At 44.3% G+C, this 23,910-nt stretch overlaps 1 protein-coding gene across 2 annotated transcripts in view; it reads right to left on the bottom strand.

Moving 5' to 3' along the window:
* The window catches only part of CERT1 (ceramide transporter 1), a 159,175-nt gene that overhangs the window by 24,328 nt on the left and 110,937 nt on the right, over positions 1 to 23,910 (bottom strand). For both annotated transcript variants that reach the window (XM_048851577.2, XM_048851580.2), the window contains exons 7-9: positions 22,292 to 22,449; positions 16,215 to 16,307; positions 10,523 to 10,609 (exon numbers count right to left, since the gene is read on the bottom strand). In XM_048851577.2, coding sequence (XP_048707534.1) covers positions 10,523 to 10,609; positions 16,215 to 16,307; positions 22,292 to 22,449 — 338 coding nt within the window. The remainder of the gene's footprint in view (positions 1 to 10,522; positions 10,610 to 16,214; positions 16,308 to 22,291; positions 22,450 to 23,910) is intronic.

Below are 23,910 nucleotides of genomic sequence, written 5' to 3'. Positions count from 1 at the left end.
ATCCAATTAGTGGCTCTGTGTGTCTCGAATAATGGAACATTCTTCAAAAATGCAGCAAATGTTGCCTGTGATCTGGTTGAATGTGTTCTAACCCCAGGGGGAAGGGGGATGAGCACCTGCAGACTCACAACAGGTAGAGATACAGCCTGATACCCATTTCAAAAGTCTGAGCAGAAACAGGGGCCCCCTCACATCTATCCGCAAAGGATACAGACAGTCTAGGAGCTTTCCTAAACTGCTTAGTCCTATCCAGGTAGAAGGCCAAGGCCTTTCTAACATCCAGAATATGAAAAGAGGACTCCTGCTGAGAACAATGGAGGTTTCAGAAAATATACTGTTAGATGGATTGATTGGTTAAGATGAAAATCCAATTGCAACCTTTGGTACGAACTTAGGATGCAGACGTAAAGAGACTTTTTTTTTAAAAAAAATAAAAGGTAAAGGGGGTAATCTGCCATCAAGGCTCCAATCTCCCTTACCTTACTGGCCAATGAAGTAGGGAGCAGGTCGCCACTGGTACAAACTGAGGTCTTGTGAGATGGCTGAGAAACAGGTTAAGGTCTCAAGATGGGGTGGGAGGTCTAATGTGGGGAAGGAAATTACTCAGACCCTTAATAAATCTGGAGGATATCCAGGGAGCAAAAATGTCAAGTCCTTGGACAGGGAGATGAAAGGCTGATATGGTGGGCAAGTGTACCTTGACCAAAATGATGGATAAGCTGGGTATCTTCAGATCCAGCAGGTAATCTAGGACGAGGGAAACAGGAGTGGATTCCAGCCAGAGTTATCAACCACCGTCCCAACAGATGAATCTCTTCCATATTTGCAGGTAAGTAGTGCGGACTGATGTTTTTCTACTGTTTAACACCACCTGCTGCACCTCCGTAGAGCTGAAAACCTGTATTCCTGAGAACCATCCAGGAACCATGCACTGAGGTGTAAAACTACTAGACTGGGGTGAAGCACATGACCAGCATCCTGAGACAGGAGATGTGGAATGGTTGGGAGCTCGATTGATAGCTGGACACAAGCAGTTAAGGGTACCAAGCTTGTCTCGGCCAGGTAGTACTAGAAGGATGACTCTGGCCTTGTCCTGCCTGATCTTGTTCAACACCCTTAGAATTATGGGTGCTGGGGGAAAGGCATAGAACAGGCTCTTCCTCCACAGGATTGGTGACTCAGACCTGCCTTGAACAGAAAAGAGGACACTTCCTGTTCTTGGAGGTGGTGAAAAGACTGATCTCTGGCAGTGTCATCTCTAGAATAAGCCATAGAGAACCTGAGTGCCCAGCTCCCATTCACAGTTGTGGGAGTAGTATCTGCTGAGAGCATTGGCTGTGGTGTTCCAGCGAGGTGGACCACTGAAATATGGATACGGTGGGCTATGCACCAGTTCCAGAGCTTTATAGCTTCAGTGCACAAGGAGGATCTTGTTCCTTCCTGCTTGTTGATGTAAAGCATGAAGGACATATTGTCCATCATGACCCAGATCGCTCTGCCCTGATGAGGGGTAGGAAATGGAGACAAGAATTCCTGACTGCCCTGAGCTTCGACAGGTTGATGTCAAAACTAATTTCATGGGCTATCCATCCGCCCTAAACTCAGAGTGTGTTGAGGTGGGCAATTATAGTTGCTAGAGTCACCATCCTCAACTTTTGAGGCTTCACTAATTTGTTCAACTGATCTGTCTTAGATCTAAGATTGGCCTCCAACTTATGTCCTCCTGGGGCACTAGAAAGTATTTTGAGTAGAATCCCGACCCTGTAAAGGGAAGGGATTGGTTCTATTGCTCCTAGTTGGAGGAGAGAGTCCAACTTGCCTTAGTAGAAGCTCATGAGAGGGGTCCCTGAAGAGGAAAGGAGAATTGGGGGGAAGAGAGAGAGACACACACACAGACAGACAAACTGGATGGTATAATCTGATGTTATGATCTCTAAGACCCACTGATCCATGGTGATCTACTCCCAAGTTGGGTTGAAATGGATAACTTGGCCCCCAAAGGGGAGGGAGGGAGGTGGGCTAAAGGGGTGCAACTGTAAATCCGGGGGGGGGGGAGGGATTTCATCTCTTGACCAGCCCATCAAAACTCATGTTTAGGTGACACCTGGGTGGTTGTCGAGGGCCACTGAATAGCCCTCTTGCTGTGCAACCTCTGGGGAGTTCCACGGGTCTATGATATCCAAAGAACTAAACAGGGCATGATCTCTGGACAGTCTGACCTACTAAAAAGCTTCTTGCTCCTTGATGTGTAAATGCCTAAGAAAGGTAGGGTAGCCCTGGAGTCCTTCAACATGTGCAAGGAGTCATTCATGATCTCTGAGAAAAGCCTATGACCAGGAGGGAGGTCCCCTACTGTGTTCTGAAACTCGCCTGGAAACCCCAAAAGTTGGAGCCATGACACCCCGCGCATAACTATTGCCATGGAGATAGAGCTGGCAGTAATGAGCAGCATCTAGGGATGCCTGGAGAGCTGTTCTGGCCAGCAGGTGACTCTCTGCAACTATGAACTGGAATTGTTCCCTGCAGTCATGTGGCAACTGCTCAATAGCGCCCATGAGCTTGTTGCAATTAGTAAAATTGTATTTGGTCATGAGCACCTGAGAGTTTGTGATCTGGAACAACAGGGTTGCGGACAAGAAAGATTTTTGCCCAAAGAGATTCACTTACTTCTGGTCCTTGTCATAGAGGGCAGATGTCAAAAAATTGCTGCCTAACCTGTTCATTCACTGCATCCACCAATAGGGAGTAAGGTGGGAGATGGGAAAATAGAAAGCTGGAATCCATTGGTGCAACAGAGGCAAGCGTTTGCCTCACTGTCTTAGCCAGATCCAGGAGAGCCACATTAATAAGTAATGCCACTCTGAAGGGGGGGTTGCCGACTGCAAAGTATCTAGCAGCTTGTGTTGTGGATCTTTGACCTCCACCAGAGGGATCTGCAGGGTGTCTGCTACCCTTCTAATGACGTCCTGAAACCGCCTGAAGCTGTGGAAGGTGGTGAAGCTATAACTGCCTCTTCCAGCAAGAATGATGAAATGGGAAACTCAGGGGTGATCTCTTCTTCTACCCTAGCCTCCTGCTCTTCAAATATCTTCTCTTGTCCTGGATGGGTAGGGGGAGGATGTGAAACCTTGTCTTTGGAGAGACAATACCAGTGGCTGTTAAATTGCTGTCGATCGGCAGCCCATAGGTCCCAATATGGCCATTGGGGGATGTCCATAAGGAAGTAGGGGTTGCATACAAAGTTAGTTCCACCTTTCTTGCTGACCAGCAAGGTCCTCCCTGTGAGAAAGTGGATTCCTGAAGGGGTATGCAGGAGAACCCTTCATTGAAATCAAAGAGGACTCCCAACTGGTCTCCTTCTCGCATCCTCCCATAGCGGAGCAGGATTTGAGGACAGAGCACAGTCCTGTGCCATGAAGTGGCCACTCAGAGACTGAGGTCTCAGTACTGAGAGACGCTTGGTACCCAACAACAATGGACACTCTAGTTTGTCTGATCCAGAGAGGTCCATTGAGTATCGGAACTCCTGTGGTACCAGAAAGGACCCCAGTACCGACACCATAGCAGACGTTGCTGTAGCTGACAGTCCCAAGGATGATGGGTGTACTTCAGGCATTGTAGATGTCAAGTCCCAATGTTTGCTCGGTACCCCTGCCTGAGCTGCTTACAACAGTACCAATGGCTGGTTAAGACACAACATCAATAGCTGAGCAGGATACTTTGGTGTTGAGCAGGGCCAAAATAGGTAGTACCCTGTGCTTACTCTCCTTACTGGTGGAGGATATAGTTGCCCTATCGGAGCTGTGCTTCCAGTCCTTAGAGCTCCAGGGGCTTTGCAGGCCTACTGGTACTGGAGAAAGGGTCCTTGACCTCAACAGTACTCTTGAAGTACAAGGATCTCAACGGGGACGAAGTCTTTTTTGGAGCTGGCTCAGTGAGAGTCCATGCTCCTCTTTCTGGGAGTCTTCCCAGCAGGCTCCAAAGACGTCCCTTTGTTAGGGGAAGCATGCCTCAAGGTTGATGGGGTGCAGGATCTGTCCATGGACAAATGTACCGAGGAGGGGAGGGTAATCTCCTGATCTGGATCAGAGGGTAGCTGCAGGGAGCATTCTCTTGCCAACAGTCTGACCTTTACCTCCCTGTTTTTTCTAGCTTTGCTCTTAAAGGGCCAAACAGAAGGAATACTTCTAGGAGACAAGGGACTCCCCCAGGCAACAGACACATATGGAGTGCCCGTCACTTACTAGCATAGCCTCCTGGCAAGAGAGGCAGCATTTGAAGCCTGGCAAACAAGGCATACCCCGCCAGGAGAAGACCGGTATTCCAGAGGGAAGAAAAAAAACATCCTCTCATCTGAAACCAACTGTACTAAATACTGACCTACAACAATAAACTAACTGAGAAAAAGAGAAAAGAAAGAAGTCCAAGTATGCTCTAGGCTGACACACTAGGGTTCTGTCTCAGGCTGAGGTGGTAGAGAAGAAACTGCAGGCAGTTTGCCCACGTACCCCTATATAGCCTCAGTGTCTGCCACAAGAAGCCATGGGGTCTATGTGTGGGCTGAATAGACATTGCTAGCTAGAAATCATCCAATCTTCATGTACACCTGAAGTGGAACACCAAAAGGGACACTATTCGAAGAACTAGTAGTTACTACTTAGATTGCAGACTCTTTGGAGTAGGAAAAAACAGTTACCTACCTTTTGCAACTGTTGTTCCTCAAGATCATAGAATCATAGACGATTAGGGTTGGAAGAGACCTCAGGAAGTCATCTAGTCTAAACCCCTGCTCAAAGCAGGACCAACCCCAACTAAATCATCCCAGCCAGGGCTTTGTCAAGCCAGGCCTTAAAAACCTCTAAGGATGGAGATTCTACCACCTCCCTAGGCAACCCATTCCAGTGCCTTACCACCCTCCTAGTGAAATTGTTTTTCCTAAAACCCAACCTAGACCTCCCGCACTGCAACTTGAGACTATTGCTCCTTGCTCTATAATCTGCCACCACTGAGAACAGCCTAGCTCCATTCTCTTTGGAACCACGCTTCAGGGAGTTGAAGGTTACTATCAAATCCCCCCTCACTCCTCTGAAGACTAAATAAGCCCAGTTACCTCAGCCTCTCCTCGTAAGTCATGGGCCCCAGCCCCCTAATCATTTTCGTTGCCCTCCGCTGGACTCTCTCCAATTTGTCCACATCCTTTCTGTAGTGGGGGCCCAAAACTGGACTCAGTACTCCAGATGTGGCTTCACCAGTGCCAAATACAGCGGAATAATCACTTCCCTCAATTTGCTGACAACACTCCTACTAATGTAGCCCAATATACTATTAGCCTTCTTGGCAAGAAGGGCACACTGACTCATATCCAGGTTCTCGTCCACTGTAATCCCCAGCTCCTTTCCTGCTGGACGGCCGCTTAGCCATTTGGTCCCCAGCCTGTAGCAGTGCATGGGAGTCTTCCATCCTAAGTGCAAGACTCTGCACTTGTCCTTGTTGAACGTCAGATTTCTTTTGGTCCAATCCTCCAATTTGTCTAGAAAAAATGGTTACCTACCTTTCATAACTGTTGTTCTTTGAGATGTGTTGCTCATGTCCATGCCATTCTAGGTATGCATGCACCCACGTGCATGTCTGGAAATTTTTGCTTTAGCTGCAGTCAGAGGGCCGGCTGTAGCGCCCTCTAGAGGGCCACGCTCATGCCGCGGTGTATCAGGCACTGAGAGAAGGAACTGAGAGGGCGTGGGCTTTCTGACAACTCTGACAGAGGGGCAGGAGGGAGGGTAATGGAATGGACATGAGCAACACTTCTCAAAGAACAGTTCCGAAAGGCAGGTAACCATTTTTTCTTCTTAGAGTGCTTGCTTATGTCCATTCCATTCTAGGTGGCTCACAAGCAGTATCAGTGGAGGTAGGCTTGGAGTTCCCCATTGTGCAGCTTGCAGTACAGCTCTGCCAAAGCCACTGTTGTCTCGCACCTGCTGAGTCAGTGCGTAGTGCAACGCGAACGTATGGACCGATGACCAGGTGGCATCCCAACAGATTTCTTCAATTGGCACCTGTGCCAGGAAGGCTGCTGAAGACGCCTGCACTCTAGTGGAATGAGCCATCAGTCGCTGGCAGGGGCACTTTCGCCAGCCCGTAGCAGTGGCGTATGCACGCCATGATCCAAAACGAAATTCTCTGGGCTGACACCAGGCAGCCCTTCACCCTGTCTGCGACAGCAACAAACAACTGCGCTGACTTATGGAATGGCCGTGTTCTACCAACGTAGAAGGTCAACGCCCGTCTGACGTCCAGCGTATGCAACCTTCACTCCTCATCTGATGCGAGGCTTCGGACACAGGACCAGTAAGTAAATATCCTGGCCCAAGTGGAACTGGGAAACAACCTTGGGCAGAAAAGCTGGATGTGGGCACAGCTGGATTGTGCCCTTGTAGAGCCAACATTATAGCGACCAAAAAGGACACCTTCCAGGAAAGAAGCAGGAGGGAGCAGGAAGCTAGGGTTTCAAAGGGAGGGCCCATGAGCTTCAATAGCATCAGATTCAGGTCCCACGGGGAGACCAGGTCTCGGACATGTGGGTATAGGTGCTCTAGACCTTTCAGGAACCACACTGTCATGGGAGGGGCGAAGACCAACCTGCACTGAAGCAGAGGGTGGAACACAGAAATGGCTGCCAGGTGCATCTTGACCAAAGACGAGACAACCTCTGGAGCTTTAGATGCAGCAAATAGTCCAGGATGTCTTGCAACGAGGTCTCCTTAGGACAAACGTGCTTGTCCAAAGCCCAACATGCGAAGCGGTTCCACTTGGCCAAAAAGGAAGCCTTGGTGGAAGGCTTCCTGCTGCTCAGCAGGACCTGTTGGACCACTGCGGAGCACACTCGCTCGTCCGTGCACAGCTATAGAGCAGCCACATCATCAGGTGCAGCGATGCCATATTTGGTTGCAGCAGATTGCCATGCTTCTGAGACAGCAGATCCAGACAGAAAGGTAACTGCAGCAGGTCCATCACTGAAAGACTCATTGGCATGCTAAACCAGTGCTGGCGAGGCCACGCCGGGGCAATGAGAATGATCCATGCTCTGTGCTGCTTCACCTTTAGCAGGACTCTGTGGATAAGCAGCACTGGCGAAAAAGCATAAATCAGCGCTCCTGAACCCCGGTGGGGACAAGGGTTCCCTGTCAGATGCCTTCCTGATCCTGGAGCAGAACACCTGGGACTTCCTGCTCTGCCTGGACATAAACAGGTCCACCTGGGGAGTCCCCCACCGTTGAAAGATCAGGTTGACCACCTCTGGATGGAGGGACCACTCGTGGCGAGAGGAGAAAGTTTTGCTGAGGTGATCTGCCAGGACGTTCCAGGTAAGCAAGTGGCCATCAGGTGGATGGCGTTCTGCACACCAAGGTCCCAGAGACTGAGGCTTCTTGGCTCTTGACACATGGCTGAGGACCTGATGTAATGTTGATGTGATACATCATGGCCATATTGTCCATAAGGACCTGCATCACCTTGCCTTTTAGGTGGGGCAAAAACACCTGACAGGCCAGGCCACCGCCCTGACGTTGATATAAAGAGCTAAATTGTGCTGCATCCAGCGACCTTGGCTGCCGCACTCGCCCAGGTGGGCTCCCCAGCCCAGATCTGATGCATCTGAGACCAGAGTGAGTGACGGTGATAGGGACACAAAGTCAACTCCCTGCAGCACTAACTAGGGGTCTAGCCAATAGTTCAAGGATGAGAGGACGCGGTCCAGTACTGTGACTGCTTGGTCCCAGCAGTACCTGCTGGGAACGTAGACCGTTGCTAGCCATGTATGCGGGGTGGCAGACGAACCCAGGTGTGCCTGACCACGTACATGTATGCTGCCGTGTGGTCCACCAGCCGCAGGCAAGCATGGGCCATGGTGATCGGATGTCTCCTCACCTGGACAATGAGATCCACCATGGCCTGAAAGCGTGCTTTCGGAATGAAGGCCCTGTCTCGTGTGAAATCGAGAACCGCTCTGATAAACTCTATGCGCTGGACCGGCATTAACGTGGACTTTTCTGTGACTATTAACAGGCCCAGGTCATTGCAGGTAGAGCATACTAGATCAAGGCTTCTCCGCACCTGACCCGGAGACATGCCCTTGAGGAGCCAGTCATCAAGGTACAGACAGATCTGGATCCCCTGACATCTGAGGTAAGCCACTACTGGCGCCATGCATTTCGTGAACACCCTGGGAGCGGAGGACAGGCCAAAGGGTAGTGCTGTGAACTGTAAGTGGTGCCCAGTCCCCATGACACAGATGGTTCCTGCATTTCATAGTAATATGGAGACATGGAAGCAAGCATCCTTTAAGTTGAGAGCGGCATACCAGTCTCCCAGATCCAGGGAGGGGATAATGGAGGCCAGGGAGACCATGCAGAACTTCAGCTTCTTGAGAGGAGATTGAAAAGGGTGTCCTCCTGCTCCACTATCTCCTGCACTTCCAGCCTCAAGTTCTTGGGCACCCGCCTGAGAAGGGCTTGGTGTTCTTTAAAGTCATCTGGGGAGCTGGCCCTGGAAGGTCCCATGAGTACCTTGTCCAGGGAAGAGGAGGCATGAGGGCTCAGCAGCCGTTGGAGAGGGAGGTTTGAGGGTAAGCACCGCATCCTCCACCCTGACCTCGGAGCGAGCTTCCAGTACCATATCTGGTGCCAGTGGGGCAGTCTATATTCGCTCCAACGCAGCCACTGATACGTGCTGCAAAGGGGGCATCATCATCACCGAAATGCCCCATGCTCCCCAATACAGCCACTGTGTTGGCCACTGGCTGTGCTGCCACCACAGTGCCGTGGACAGCAGAGAAGTTCCCAGTGTCCAAACCCATTGTGGAGACCGGGGCGATGGGCTGAGCTGGGCCTCCGCACCAAAGGAACCAATCTTCAGTGACCAGGGAGGACCTGTTGACGCCTGGGTCTACTTGCTGGTCATGGCTACCAGTGAGCTTTGACCAGGCGTAAGTGACCGGCGGCTATTCCGGGGTGAACGGTCCTGGTCCCAGGGAGATTTGGGTCGGGTGGAACGGTGCCGGGGAGACCAGTAAACATGAGGAGAAGTAGTCCCACGGTCCCAGCAACCGAGACAGACGTCTAGATGCGGCTCAGCGAGGGGGGGAACAGAGTCGGTCATAATATGGAGAGTGCAGACCCCGCACTGGGGAATAATGTCTCGACATCCAGGGGGAGAGTTTGGGCAAATCGGCGGCGCGGCTGTGACCTGCCACAGGATTACTTGTCCAGTGACCTATGGAGCTCTCCCGTCCCCAGAGGAGACTTAACAGCTAGCTTTCTCTCTCAGGAAGCCTTAGACTGGTCCTGCATCACCTGAGACATCATAGGAGCAGGTGGAGAACCGTGCCCACTCTGCACCTGGGCTTGGGATGACGATGGTGCAGGCAGCGTGGTGAGTCCTATGCTGCTCACCAGAGTCGGTGATGGACCTTTAAGAGGGCTAAGAGCCCCAGCCACAGAGGCATGCTCATGTTGCTCTGGAGAAGGCTGGCGGACAGGCCCGGTCTCTCTACTGGATGACCCTTGGGCCTTCTTGCTTGGCACCGGTGAGTGCTTCTTCGCCTTCTTCTTCAGTGCCAATGCACTGTGCACGGAAACCGAAATCCTCGGTGCAGCCTGCATAGAGGGCTGAGAAGTTGGGCGGAGAGGGGACTCCATCAGGAAGCCCTGAGGCAAATGTCCCTCTCCTGGGTGTGAGGCCAAAAGTTCTTACAAATCCAGCAATGCTCCTTGATGTGTGATTCCCCCAAGCACTTAAGGCAGCTGTTGGGGGGATCACTCACAGGCATAGGCCTGTCACAGACCGAGCAGGGCTTAAACCCAGGAGCTCGGGGCATGTCCTGTTTGAGGTAAAGTCCCCACTGGGACCTTAGCTATCAGCTAACTATACCCTTAACAACTACTTAACAACGTAACACTAACTACAATCAAGCAAAGGCCTGAAGGCATGAAGTCCATTGGAAGAAACCCCTAGCTCTTGACAAGTGAGAGAGGCACTCTGACTCATCACCACAGGTGGTAAGAAGGAACTGAGGACACACCAGCCAGCAGCACCTGATATACCGCGGCATGAGCACAGCACTCTAGAGGGTGCTACTGCCGGCCCCACGGGTACTGCTAAAGCAAAAATCTCTGACAGCCACACATGTGGGTGCGCGCACACCTAGATTGGAATCAACATGAACAAGCACTTGAAAAACTGTCTTTTTGTTCTGTTTGTACAATGCCCAACACAATGGGGTCCTTGTCCATAAAAAGGTATCCCAGGTGCTATAAATACATAAATATTTTACTATACAAATTCTAACTGTCAAACTTCTGTACACATTCCTGTGAGCAAATTCCTACCCAAGTTAACATAAGTTCTGTGAACGTATCCCTGGAGAGAATTTGGACCATAAAAGACGTAAAGATCCTAGGCTGAAGCACAGTATTTTTTTAAAAGTAGGAACATAATTGCCTCTTAAAACATTTAGTACTATTAATACCTGTTCTTCTATTTTATCCTGTCTGTCAAGAGCAGCTTCAACAGCATCAAAGAATTCTTCTTCATTAATCAGACTATTAGGACCCTCCTAAACCAAAATACAGAAAAGCAAACAGCTAAAGAAAATGGAGGAAATACGAGTGCTACACTTCAGAAAACGGAGTTTAATTTAAAAAAGTGAACGTTAGCCAATTTGATAAAATTGCATTTCTTTATCAGTGTAAAAAAGTCCTAATTCATCTGCAGATGAAACATATATCAAATATAAAGTTATGAACCTATACACAAAAGCCATTTTTCATAACAGCGAGTCTTTTCACCATTACTTGAGTATAACACAATTATTGGAGTATAATTCAAAATAAAGCACTACTTGGTAAAATAAGATAATACTCCACTCAATGCATTTAAAGAACTACAATTTAAGAGCTGTAACATAAGACAACAAAAGCCAGGAAATTCGCACTTCAACAATCAGGTAAAATTTGGCCTCAAATTTAGTTTTTACATATTTTTTTCTCTCACTCTCTCTCTCACACACACACACACTTTGAGAACTCTTTTACAAAGTTTGTGACAAAAATGTTTCCATAAATTATTTTGCAAATCCCAGCATAAAGTGTAATTTAAATCATCATTCCATTACAGGATTTCAGCACAAAGACACTGAAATATTCAGCTGTATTTCAGGCATGAAAGGCTGACAACACAACTAAAATATGTTAATTGTCCACGCAGAGAAATATGCAAAAAGAAAAGAACAACATAGTAAAGCTTAAGTTTGATCTTAAAGTTCCTCGAACCGTGATCACTTAAAGTGTTATTACTAATAAATGTATATACTTTTAAAAAAACATGATCATAACACTGGCTTTTTAACACCGGTCTGTTCTTCCTTAATTCACCCCATTATAAACACATACAATATGATGTAAAATCTTGGACCCTGCTATACGTAGACTCCTGAAAGAACAGATGGCCTGTCAACTCTAAAAGTTCTTTTATTAGTTTGTCAGTTTTAACATTACATAATAAAAAGCAGTTATTTTTTTAAATGGAAGTTCAAGACGACTCCAACTTTACTTCGTTTTTGCATGAATCCATGTAATGGACTCTGTGGTTTAACATATGAAGTTTTATTTTACAGATTTACTGTGGAGAAACTACTTCCCCTCCATAATAATCCATATTTTAATGTTGAAGCTAATTCTGTTATAATCATAGTTTTCAAGCCTTCTCCAGCTAATTTAGTAACAGGAACATCTTGATATTTTGTGTGCTACTTATCATTCCAGTGAAGAGTCTTTGTGGGAAGTCTGATTTTTTTTTTTTAAAAGCTATTTGTACACTGAATCATCTTTCTAAAACGGCCTGCGCCAGAAATTCAAAATTCATTTTTGTTTGTAAGTCTTGCTAAGAAGTGACAGCCACTATTTTTGGGAGTGGATAGAAGTTTAAAGAAATAAAGAGGTATTTTAAAAAAAACCATGTATAAAGAGCATTGTTTATAAATATAAATATTTAGAAACAACCTCACCTTTTAACTCCAGCTGCTGGGCTGAACCAGGGGGAGGGGAGCAAAGAGACTGGGGACACAGAGTGACAATGGCCCCGGATATGATGGATTGGGGGAGACAAAGGAGAGGATCATGGAATCATGCTAACCAGCCTCAAAATGAGGGATTTCTAGGACAGGACAAGGTACTAACTGGAGGGTCAGAAGACATCAGGAGCAGAGTGGAAATAAATTCAAAACTGTGAACTGAACAAAAACACAAAATCATGCCTGCTGAATCTGCAGATGGCCTGTAGCTGTTTGCTCCCCAGCTTTTCTTTTAAGGGGAATTAACCACATTACCTTCCTGCCCTACTCAATGGAGTAGGATGGCTCCATCCACCCACCCTTTCTTCCCTCTTCTATGGATTGACCACTTGCATCCTGACTTTCCTTTCTGGCAAACTTAGACCAAAATACATACAGAATGCTTGCCAGCCACCCTGATACTTCAAAGGAGTTGAAGTAAACTAGCAAAGGATTTTGGGACATGCATACAGCCAGTAAGAGGTGGGTCATTTGGAGACTAACCATCCATCTTGAAGAAAGAAACTCATTGAATTTAAGCAAAAAGTTACCAGTTTACAAAATTAGAAGACTGTTTCATATAGTAAACCTGTAAACATGAAAGCCCTTTGAGCGCCATTATTTGGTGTCATTTGATAGTAAAAGACACCATGGCTCATAAATACAGAAACGACAATATTTGAGACAAAAACTTCAACCAGTGTTGTGCTGGAATCTGCTTCAGCTTGTTAAGTTAAAGTAATTTCCTTTTCCTGTGATTCAGTGAACTGACAAATTCATGACATGGCTGGATATATTTGGCAAACTGCTGTTTAGAAGAGCTCAAGGAAGCCAATTCTTATTATAACTGGATGAAACTATGGTATCTTATTTTGCCCAACTTAGTATTTGTCCAATATGAGCAGGAAAGACCCATATGTGAGGACTGCCTGTTTTGCTGTCCACTGAGAGGATGTGGTATGGGACGATGGGTGTGTGTGGGGAAATCTGAAGTTTTCAACTTTCAGTTTTTGCAGCTGGAGTGGATTGTGTTAAGACTGGCACTGATAATGCCAGACCTATAAGAAGAAAATACAGTGATCTTGTGACTAGAATCCAGACTATTGCACTCCAAGCTATTTGGACACAATGTTTACTTCACTGGAAAGCTTTGGCAGTTAAGTGGATGCCAATGGAACTGAAAAAGGTAACTGATGAGGCTGCAGAAGTGGAGAATTTTATCAAAAGCCCAATGAATGCCTCTTCACTGTTTGAGGCCATCTAAAAATGTGTGTAAATACATGTGAAGTTATCATATTACTAGGAGATTTAAAAATGCCATTTTCTTATGGCAGTAATAAAATCCAATACAAAAAAAAGTTAGTTGGTGAGTGTTATAAGTAAGTTACACCATTTAGCAAGGCCCATAGACACTCACACACTTCACCTATTCACCAACTCCAAAGGTAACAAATGTTTTTCCTTTTATCTTTAAAGCAATCTTATGAAGTCTGATGTTTGCAGAAGTCCAGTGACTTTAGCTTTAAATTTTTAGTTCTTGTTAAATCACAAGGCTAGATGTCACACACAGGAAAAGTTAAGGATGGGGGAGGAAGCATGTAGTCAGTGAAGTGAGTGAAGACAAAATACATCGAATAAATGAAATGATTATTCCTTGGAATCACAGAATATCAGGGTTGGAAGGGACCTCAGGAAGTCATCTAGTCCAACCCCCTGCTCAAAGCAGGACCGATCCCCAATTAAATCATCCCAGCCAGGGCTTTGTCAAGCCTGACCTTAAAAACTTCTAAGGAAGGAGATTCCACCACCTCCCTAGGTAACGCATTCCAGTGTTTCACCACCCTCCTAGTGAAAATGTTTTTCCTAATATCCAACCTAAATCTCCCCCACTGCAATTTGAGACCATTACTCATTGCTCTGTCATCTGCTACCACTGAGAACAGTCTAGAGCCATCCTCTTTGGAACCCCCTTTCAGGTAGCTGAAAGCAGCTATCAAATCCCCCCTCATTTTTCTCTTCTGTAGACTAAACATCCCCAGTTCCCTTAACCTCTCCTCATAACTCATGTGTTCCAGTCCCCTAATCATTTTTGTTGCCCTCCGCTGGGCTCTTTCCAATTTTTCCACATCCTTCTTGTAGTGTGGGGCCCAAAACTGGACACAGTATTCCAGATGAGGCCTCACCAGTCTTGAATAGAGGGGAACAATCACTTCCCTCGATCTGCTGCCAATGCCCCTACTTATACATCCCAAAATGCCATTGGCCTTCTTGGCAACAAGGGCACACTGTTGACTCATATCCAGCTTCTCGTCCACTGCAACCCCTAGTTCCTTTTCTGCAGAACTGCTGCCGAGCCATTCGGTCCCTAGTCTGTAGCAGTGCATTGGAGTCTTCCGTCATAAGTGCAGGACTCTGCACTTGTCCTTGTTGAACCTCAGATTTCTTTTGGCCCAATCCTCCAATTTGTCTAGGGCCCTCTGTATCCTATCCCTACCCTCCAGCGTACCTACCTCTTCTCCCAGTTTAGTGTCATCTGCAAACTTGCTGAGGGTGCAATCCACACCATCCTCCAGATCATTTATGAAGATTTTGAACAAAACCAGCCCCAGGACCTACTCTTGGGGCACTCCACTTGATACCGGCTGCCAACTAGGCATGGAACTACCCGTTGAGCTCGACAATCTAGCCAGCTTTCTATCCACCTTATAGTCCATTCATCCAGCCCATACTTCTTTAACTTGCTGGCAAGAATACTGTGGGAGACAGTGTCAAAAGCTTTGCTAAAGTCAAGAAACAATACATCCACTACTTTCCCTTCATCCACAGAACCAGTAATCTCGTCATAGAAGGTGATTAGATTAGTCAGGCATGACCTTCCCTTGGTGAATCCATGCTGACTGTTCCTGATCACTTTCCTCTCATGTAAGTGCATCAGGATTGATTCCTTGAGGACCTGCTCCATGATTTTTCCAGGGACTGAGGTGAGGCTGACTGGCCTGTAGTTGCCAGGATCATCCTCCTTCCCTTTTTTAAAGATTGGCACTACATTAACCTTTTTCCAGTCATCCGGGACTTCCCCCGTTCGCCACGAGTTTTCAAAGATAATAGCCAATGGCTCTGCAATCACAGCCACCAATTCCTTTAGCACTCTCGGATGCAACTCGTCCGGCCCCATGGACTTGTGCACGTCCAGCTTTTCTAAATAGTCCCTAACCACCTCTTTCTCCACAGAGGGCTGGCCATCTATTCCCCATGTTGTGATGCCCAGCGCAGCAGTCTGGGAGCTGACCTTGTTCGTGAAGACAGAGGCAAAAAAAGCATTGAGTACATTAGTTTTTTCCACATCCTCTGTCACTAGGTTGCCTCCCTCATTCATTAAGGAGCCCACACTTTCCTTGGCTTTCTTCTTGTTGCCAACATACCTGAAGAAACCCTTCTTGTTACTCTTGACATCTCTCGCTAGCTGCAGCTCCAGGTGCGATATAATAATCTTAGGTGTTGCTCGTAATAAGTAAAATCTTTCAGACAGAAAAATGTTTGACAGTCTCACTAAGCCCTGGTCTACACTAGGTGGGAGGATCAAGTTACGCAACTTCAGCTACATCAATAATGTAGCTGAAGTCGATGTACTTAGACCTACTCACCGTGGTGTCTTCACTATGGTGAGTCAATTGCTGCTGCTCCCCCGTCGACTCTGCCTGCGTCTCTCGCAGCGGTGGAGTACAGGAGTCAACGGGAGAGCACTCAGGGATCGATTTATCATGTCTAGACTAGACGCGACAGATCGACCCCCGCTAGATCGATCGCTGCCCACCGATACGGCGGGTAGTATAGACATACCCTTAGTATACTCAAATGTATCTTATTATCTCCTTTCCCTCATTTGCTACAAATGTATGGATTGAAACCCTTCCTATAAGTTTCCCTGTTGCAGAGTTTGTATTTAATAAATATTGATAAAAGCAGATGTCAGTTACAAGGAAAAAATCACATGGTTTAATGTTTGATACTTGCACAAAAAAAATCACTTCAATGAAGGATACAAGTTAGTCAGGAAAGGATTTAATCTGTGAAAACTCTAAGCGAGAAAAGAAATAAGCATAATTCATACCTCATAGTCTGGCCCTCCAAAATGGCACTTTTTCTTAAGTTCCGTCATGGCATTTTTGTACGCTTCTTCTATTCTTCGCCTTTTCTCAATTTCCTATAAAAACAATCAAATTTTGAAGCTATTAATCAGACTCAAACATTATGAGAAAGTCTGACAAAAGGTGGACAACCACTTTAAAAAAAATGTTGTGGGGTACCGCCTCACGCTGTTTTAATTTCACTTTTTGCACATTTGTGGCAATGTTGATGTTTATGAACTTTATGTATATATAGATTTATGTACACTATGGCTATACTACAGAGCTTACAAGTGCAGATGCTCTAAGCCGACAGGAGAGAGCTCTCGCGTCGACTTAATCACTCCATCCCTTGCGAGAAGTGGTACCTATGTTGGTGGGAGATATAGCGCTGTCCACACCAGCAATTAGGTTGGTGTAATTTACGTTGCTCAGGGGGTTGGCTTATTCACACATCTGAGCGACGTAACTTATACCGACATAAACTGTAGTGTGTACATAGCCTATGTTTGTAGTTCATTATTCTAGCCTTCAAAATAATGGTGTACAAAAAGTTTGTGCAATCCACCATCCTTGTATTGAAAATGGTCCCGCCCTAAGGAGAACTGAAGGTATCTTCTGATGGCTGCATCAAAATATGGAAATAAACATCCTTGAGGCTGAGAGCTGCAAACCTATCTATATATGAAAGAAGTGATGATGGATCCAAGAGTCAACATTCTGAACCGAAACTTCCAGATGTACCTGTGTCAAGGTTTCTTCTCCACTCTGAACTCTAAGGTACAGATGTGGGGACCTGCATGAAAGACCCCCTAAGCTTATTCTTACCAGCTTAGGTTAAAAACTTCCTCAAGGTACAAACTTTGCCTTGTCCTTGAACCATATGCTGCCACCACCAAGCATTTTAAACAAAGAACAGGGAAAGAGCCCACTTGGAGATGTCTTCCCCCAAAATATCCCCCCAAGCCCTACACCCCCTTTCCTGGGGAAGGCTTGATAAGAATCCTCACCAATTTGTACAGGTGAACACAGATCCAAACCCTTGGATCTTAAGAACAATGAAAAATCAATCAGGTTCTTAAAAGAAGAATTTTAGTTAAATAAAAGGTAAAAGAATCACCTCTGTAAAATCAGGATGGCAAATACCTTACAGGGTAATCAGATTCAAATCAGAGAATCTCTGTAGGGAGAACCTTAAGTTACAAAAAGACACAAAAACAGGAATGTATATGCCATCCAGCACAGCGTATTTTACCAGCCATTAAACAAAAGGAAATTAACGCATTTCTAGCTAGATTACTTACTAACTTAACAGGAGTTGTAAGTCTGCATTCCTGATCTGTTCCCGGCAAAAACATCACACAGACAGACAGAAACCTTTGTTCCCCCCTCCAGATTTGAAAGTATCTTGCCCTCTCATTCGTCATTTTGGGTCAGGTGCCAGCTAGGTTACCTTAGCTTCTTAACCCTTCACAGGTGAAAGGGTTTTGCCTCTGGCCAGGAGGGATTTTATAGCACTGTATACAGAAAGGTGGTTACCCTTCTCTTTATATTTATGACAACCTATTTAATTTTCTTAGCTCCAAGATCAGATGTACAACCCTATTTGTCTTTGGGACTAGTAAATAATGGGAGAAGAAGCCAAGATTTGAGATTTACTAAGACCTCCTCTATTGCTTCCTTTAGTAAAAGAGTGAATTTCTGTTCTTAATAGCTTCTTAAGAGAGGGAATCAAGAAAAGGAGGGGGCATCCTCAAACTAAATGGTATAACCTTTTTTTATGATGTTCAAAACCCCTCTGTAGTAATATTTTGCAACATATAAAAATGAGATAGATGGTCCCCAAAAGGGAAAGGAGGATCAAGATTGATTTGCAGCTCTCAATCTTGATGTAAAACTTGAGGTCTAGCATCATGCAGAGAAGTGGAAGAATTCTTTGGTCTCACCCTGATTTGGAGGATCACTTTCAACATATTGTGGTTGAGAAGCAGTAGAATGCTGCTGTAGATAGTGAAATTTTCAGGAGTATAATTCGAAGACAACAAAGAAAGGTAGATAGCATTGTCTGATATCTAAGGCAGGTGCAAGGTTTCTCATTTTAAAGGACTGCAAAAGACCCGAAGTCCTAGCCGCTGATCTCATCTTCTGTTTTCTTTAAGACTTTGTCCATTTCAGAACTGAAGAGACCATTTCCCACAAATGGAAGATCCTGAATTTATTTTGTTTCAAAGGGAAGAAAGGAAGAACATAACCATGTGTGTCTGCAAAGAGTTATGGCAGCGGGTGCTGATCTTGAAACTGCATCTGAGACTTCAAAGAACTCCCTCAGATGTACTTAGCCACATTCTGTCCTTTGACAGGGGCACTGACTAATCTTTGATGCATTTCAGAAATATTCTTAAAAAAAAAAGTGCAATTATGTCCAAATGATGAAATTGGTACCTAGCCATGATAGCTTAATAGTTAGTGATCCTCATGATCAGAGAAGTGGAAGAAAAAAAGTTTTCTTCCCAAAGAATCTAGTCTTTTCCCTTCTCTGTCATTAAAAGTACAAGTAAATATTCTGATCTTGATCTCATTTGTTCTGGCTGCAACAATGCAGAGGTGGTTTTTTTTTTGGTTTTTTTTTTTTAGTAAAGATAGTGGTTGAGAGGGTGATAGATTATTCCATACTGATATCCCTGGTTGCCAGAGACCTTCCAAGATGGGGCAAGAATATACCTTGTTAGAAGATGTAGTATCAAGGATATCAGGGACAGGATGGGGAGCTTCCTCTACTGCCACAGATGGTATGTTTAAAATAGTAACCATTCTGTTGACTAGTTCCTGAAATTGAGTAGCATCTTCAGAAGGAGATGAAGCTGAAAGGACACCAACATTTTCATTAGGAGAGGAGTCCCCAGCTAACTCCTGTTCATGATGCTGAATGTTCATTTGACAAGGTGAATCTCCCTCCTCCTCTTCTATGTATAGTGTATCAGGAACAACAGTGGGTGACTTATCTTTCACTTAAGGATCCCACTGTCTAGGATCCAAGTTTTTCAGATCTGTAGGGGCACCACTACCTGGACATGAAAATCAAGATGTAGATCTTAAAAAGGATTGATAGGGAAACTCTGGAGTCAGCCAGCATAACGATGGCATCCAGGATGGCATCTGCCAATCCTGACAACTGTTCTAGTCTGGTATCATGTCGTAATCAGGATAAGGACATTTGTGATAGTCTACCTTAGAAAAATGTTTCTTAGAAGGTAAAGGTAATGACTCAGTTTCTGGACAGACAGACTGATCCAGCTCTTCTGAATGCAGAACCCATTCTAGACTGACAGAGAAATTATAGGAGATACAACTGAAGTAAGGTTCTGCTACAAAGACAAAGGAAACAATTTCTTCTCAGACCATCCAACAGGGGTCTTTGGTGATGGTAAAATGTCTGCAGATCCATGTGATAAAATGTCTCCTCTCTGTCACTTATCTGATGGAAGGAGCTGAGCAGAGTCCTTGTACAGTTCCCCAATATTGGTGAGGAATTGAAAGGATCCAAGGGACATGGTTCTGAGTGTACTTGTGCAGTAACACTAGCTGGAACTGGAAATGATGAGATACTCTGATCCAACTGTCTTCTTGGACCCATTGCATGGGAACGTTCTCATGATATAGAGCCCTTAATGTTTGGATCTATAAATGGCTTGGATCCACAAGTCCATAATCTGAGGTGAATGACTCACCTCAATGGGAAATCTTCAGAGGCACCAAAAGGTGTTTAGTCTTGGCCTTCTTTTTCCTCAGAACCAGGGTCCCAGATCCATAGGCGCCTCAAGCATAGTTTCAAACAAAAAAGCAACCTGTTTCAGTCAAACTGTACCTTTCTTGGAACTGGGTCCAAAGGTTTAGCTAACAAGATCTCAGTTATCTTAGAACCAAAGCTCAGAGCAGAGGATGACAATTTCAACACCGTCTTTCTGGAACTGGAAATGCCTCATTCCAATTAAGGCCTCTATTCTCCCCCCCATGAGAAGCTTAAGAAATTTCTGATCCATAAGATTTAATAGATAATGCTTCTTGTAGTAAGAGGGCTTGGAATCTATTCTGCCTCTTTTCTGGCATGTGGGGTAAAGGTCCCATATAAGGAGAATGGTCCTCTCTTAAAAACTTCAAACTTCAACTCTGAGTGTAGGCATCCAATGCAGGAAAGACCATGGGGTGTGATGTGCATCTCTTGTGTCTGTATGTCTATCTTTAAGATCCGCCATCAATGCCCATGTTGACACTAACTAATTGTATATACAAAAGGAACAAGGCTCGTATCTAAAACTCTACGGATCGAGGAAATCCAAAGAAGGTTCATGTCCATTTGAGTCAGCGGCTAGAAAGAATGGAGGCTGCAACCGCTGCTGCACCCCCTTTTATAGCCCTGCCCCAGAACATGCTCAACTGCTGGGAGGAGCAGCAGAAGGGGAAGCCTGAGTGCTTCAACATTGTAACAGGCACTGATAACAGTACATTCCACCATTCAGCTGCAGCAGTCTACCCATAGCCTCAGGAATTAACATGCAGAGGACACTTGAAGAACTAAGGCATCAACACAAGGGTTTAGCATGGGGCAGACAAAAGATTAGATGCTGGAGATTATGTAGATATTTATTTCCTTGCTTACTCCCTTTTCTTTTCCTTATCTAATTCAACTTTAATAAAATGAAATTCAGTTTTTGTAGCCTATATATTAAACTTAGAGGCCAAATCCAACCAAATTAATTAAAAAGCTATTTTCCATTCACACATAGGTTAATTACATTTTAATTGCTTTCAGTATGAAACATTTCAAGTTCATGTAAGGCAGAGGGATGGGGAAAGAGATTGAAGTTAATCACAGCAGTTTGTAAGGATTACCAACATGACACTTAACTAATCAGAGGCCCTAACTAAGCTAATAAACTACATGCTGACACTGCTTTTTGCCAGGAGCAACAGCAAAATATCTTCACAAAAGTTGCATCAGTGTTAAAATATGCACACAAGTTGGACATTATATCCACGCTAAACAAAATCCACTCTTTCACAAAATGTCATTTGTAAAGCTATGCTCTAGAAAAACCACCTTATATTTTAAAATAGATATTCTATACCAAGCTTGGACTGGCCTACAAAGAAATTTCCCAGAAGATCCTAGGACTCCCGTTTGGGGTCCTCTTGTATATGAATTTAATATGTCAGCATGCTATACAAACTGAAGTAAGACCTGAGATACCACATGATGCACAGTATGGTAACATACTAAATTCAAACAAGAGGTGGCAAATGACTAGAGGACAGCACATGTGGCAGGCCAATCACAGTGAAGGCTGGGCCCTGGGAATCAACACATTAAGTGGTAGTAACAGACACTTCCAGCAACCTCATCTGAAGGGAGAAGAGATTATCCCTGTTCCTTCTAGACTTTAGCGGTATTCATGGTCATTGAACAGATTCAGCATGAACCACTACTGCCATTAGCGATTAGCTCCAGAGTAGGTGGTGCTGTTTTTCTCTTTAAAGTTGCTTCCCTAATTACTGTAAGATTTGATTCATTAGCATTTAGAAATTACTTTGTTTTCAACAGGTGTATTAATTACACCATATATTTAGACAATATTTTAAAGTAGTAAAAGAGCACCCCACAAAATGGTTATGTCCCAGTATTGCCACCATCCTTTATCATTACAATTAACATAGTACTATAGATTTGTAGAGAACTTTATAAAGAAAAGCTACTGGTCTTTCTCTTAAGAAGTTGCACGAAATATGCCTATTGTTATGGAGACCTGCTAGCTCACCTCTACATTTAAAAACAATTAAATTTAGGAATAGTCTGTGGAACAAGGTGTGGATAGAAAACTAGCACAGGATGGATGACATGCTATATGATCTGCACAACAAGGATGAACCTTTGGCATTTGCCTAGTTTCTATATAACTTCATGGAATAGGAATACAAGTTAACATCCTCATCACAATTGAAGTTTCGGGTTAAAAGACAGCAACTTGATCTACTGTAATAGCAAAATAGAAGGGAAATCTCTTACCTTATCCAGTCTTTTTTGCCAGCTCTCCTCACGTTTTACCATGAGTTCAATACAATGAGAAAGTGTAGCTAGGATTCCAGCAGTAGTTGCCTTGAAAGTTATAGCTTCCCCTTTAAAGTCTATTCCATTAATTCCTTTGGGTGTTACATGTGGAAATACTGAAACAAATAGATAAGATTCATTCTCTCTGATACAGTATTCATTTGAGTCACTAAGGTGGGTACAACAAGCCCTAGATTACAGCCAGCTGTCTAAAGAGGCTTCTAGCTAACTAGTGTGAAGTTCATTTAAAAAAATTAAAATAAAGGTGACCAATAATTCCCAGCTAACCGTAGGAGCAGGAAAGAGGCTCAAAGGCAGGAACGCATTCCTTCAGCTTCATCTTACTGTAGTGTATTTCCCCAAGTCTACTCGCTATGCTATGTTACTCAGCAAATCATGTGGGTGGAGGGAGTGGTAATACTTTTTAACAATAGCATTTTGACAGCTTGAAGTGGGGTCTAATTAAAACAGAACAACCTTAAAATTTAACTGATAATGTATTGAAAAAGCAACAATTTTAAAATGTAATCATACCCAAAATGGAATATTAAAGTAGCTTTAAATAGATGATTTGAGTTTTTTAAAAATAGTAATAATAAAGTAAAATACATTATCTTTAAAAGGTAACCATTATAGCAAGTGTGTTGAATTCTCCTTAAGTACAGTGGGTTCTGTAGTTTCAAATACTTCATGCTGCCAGCCAAACCATCTGTTGCTAAGGCTATTTAAACAAATCACTTAAAAATGTGACAAAAAAGTACTTATAACACAAGCTCATACAAAGGGTGACAAAATAGTGCATCAAATACAGCACATGTAATGTCACAAAATACTAGAAAGCACAAGCAACTCCCCTCTTAATATAGTTAGATAAGAAAGTAACTCATAATTGAACAAGCTAAAGACCAACTGTCTTCATTCATCTTCTGGTCTTTGTCAGTTTGTCACAATATTATTTACTTTGCATCTAAGTTAGATTTTATGAATTTTTAAAATAGAAGAATGTTTGTATAAACCTATGTAACACATATTTGTCTGACAGACTGAGCTAATGCTTTCATCTGAGTAAGCTGTTCAAGTAAAAAATTATCTAGATGTAATCACTGTTCTCTAATGGTAAAAGACTGCAAACACCTACAGTCAGGGAGAATGGAAGGAGGGTGTCACATGGTCTCAATGCGTGGTCTAATGCTCTAGAGATACTTAGGATTCCCTCCTTTAACAACATGAAAAAGCTTTTTGAAGGGAGGGTTAAGGATTATATATCGCTTCAAGTCTTCCAATCATTAAGTATAAATCAAAGGCTTCAAATACCCTAATCTACACACATTGTGATGTGAAAATAAATTGTATTCTCATACAGATAACAAAACATACTCCATGTTGAATAATATAGAGAAATATCATTTAATTTGTAGGAGAGACAGGAAAAGAAAGTTGTGGAAGGAGAAAATATTGTTCCACAGGGACAGTGAGGCTTTGTCTACACGGTGGGGTAATGCACACTATGGGGTTGTGATTTCTAAAGCCCACAAATGTATTGTGCACTAATTGACTTTTGTAAACCCGGCAGGTGC

Source organism: Caretta caretta, chromosome 5, assembly GCF_965140235.1.
Source record: "Caretta caretta isolate rCarCar2 chromosome 5, rCarCar1.hap1, whole genome shotgun sequence".
Classification (NCBI taxonomy): Eukaryota; Metazoa; Chordata; order Testudines; family Cheloniidae; genus Caretta; species Caretta caretta.
Note: the sequence above shows the minus strand (reverse complement) of the source record. Positions and strands in the feature narration are given on the sequence as shown.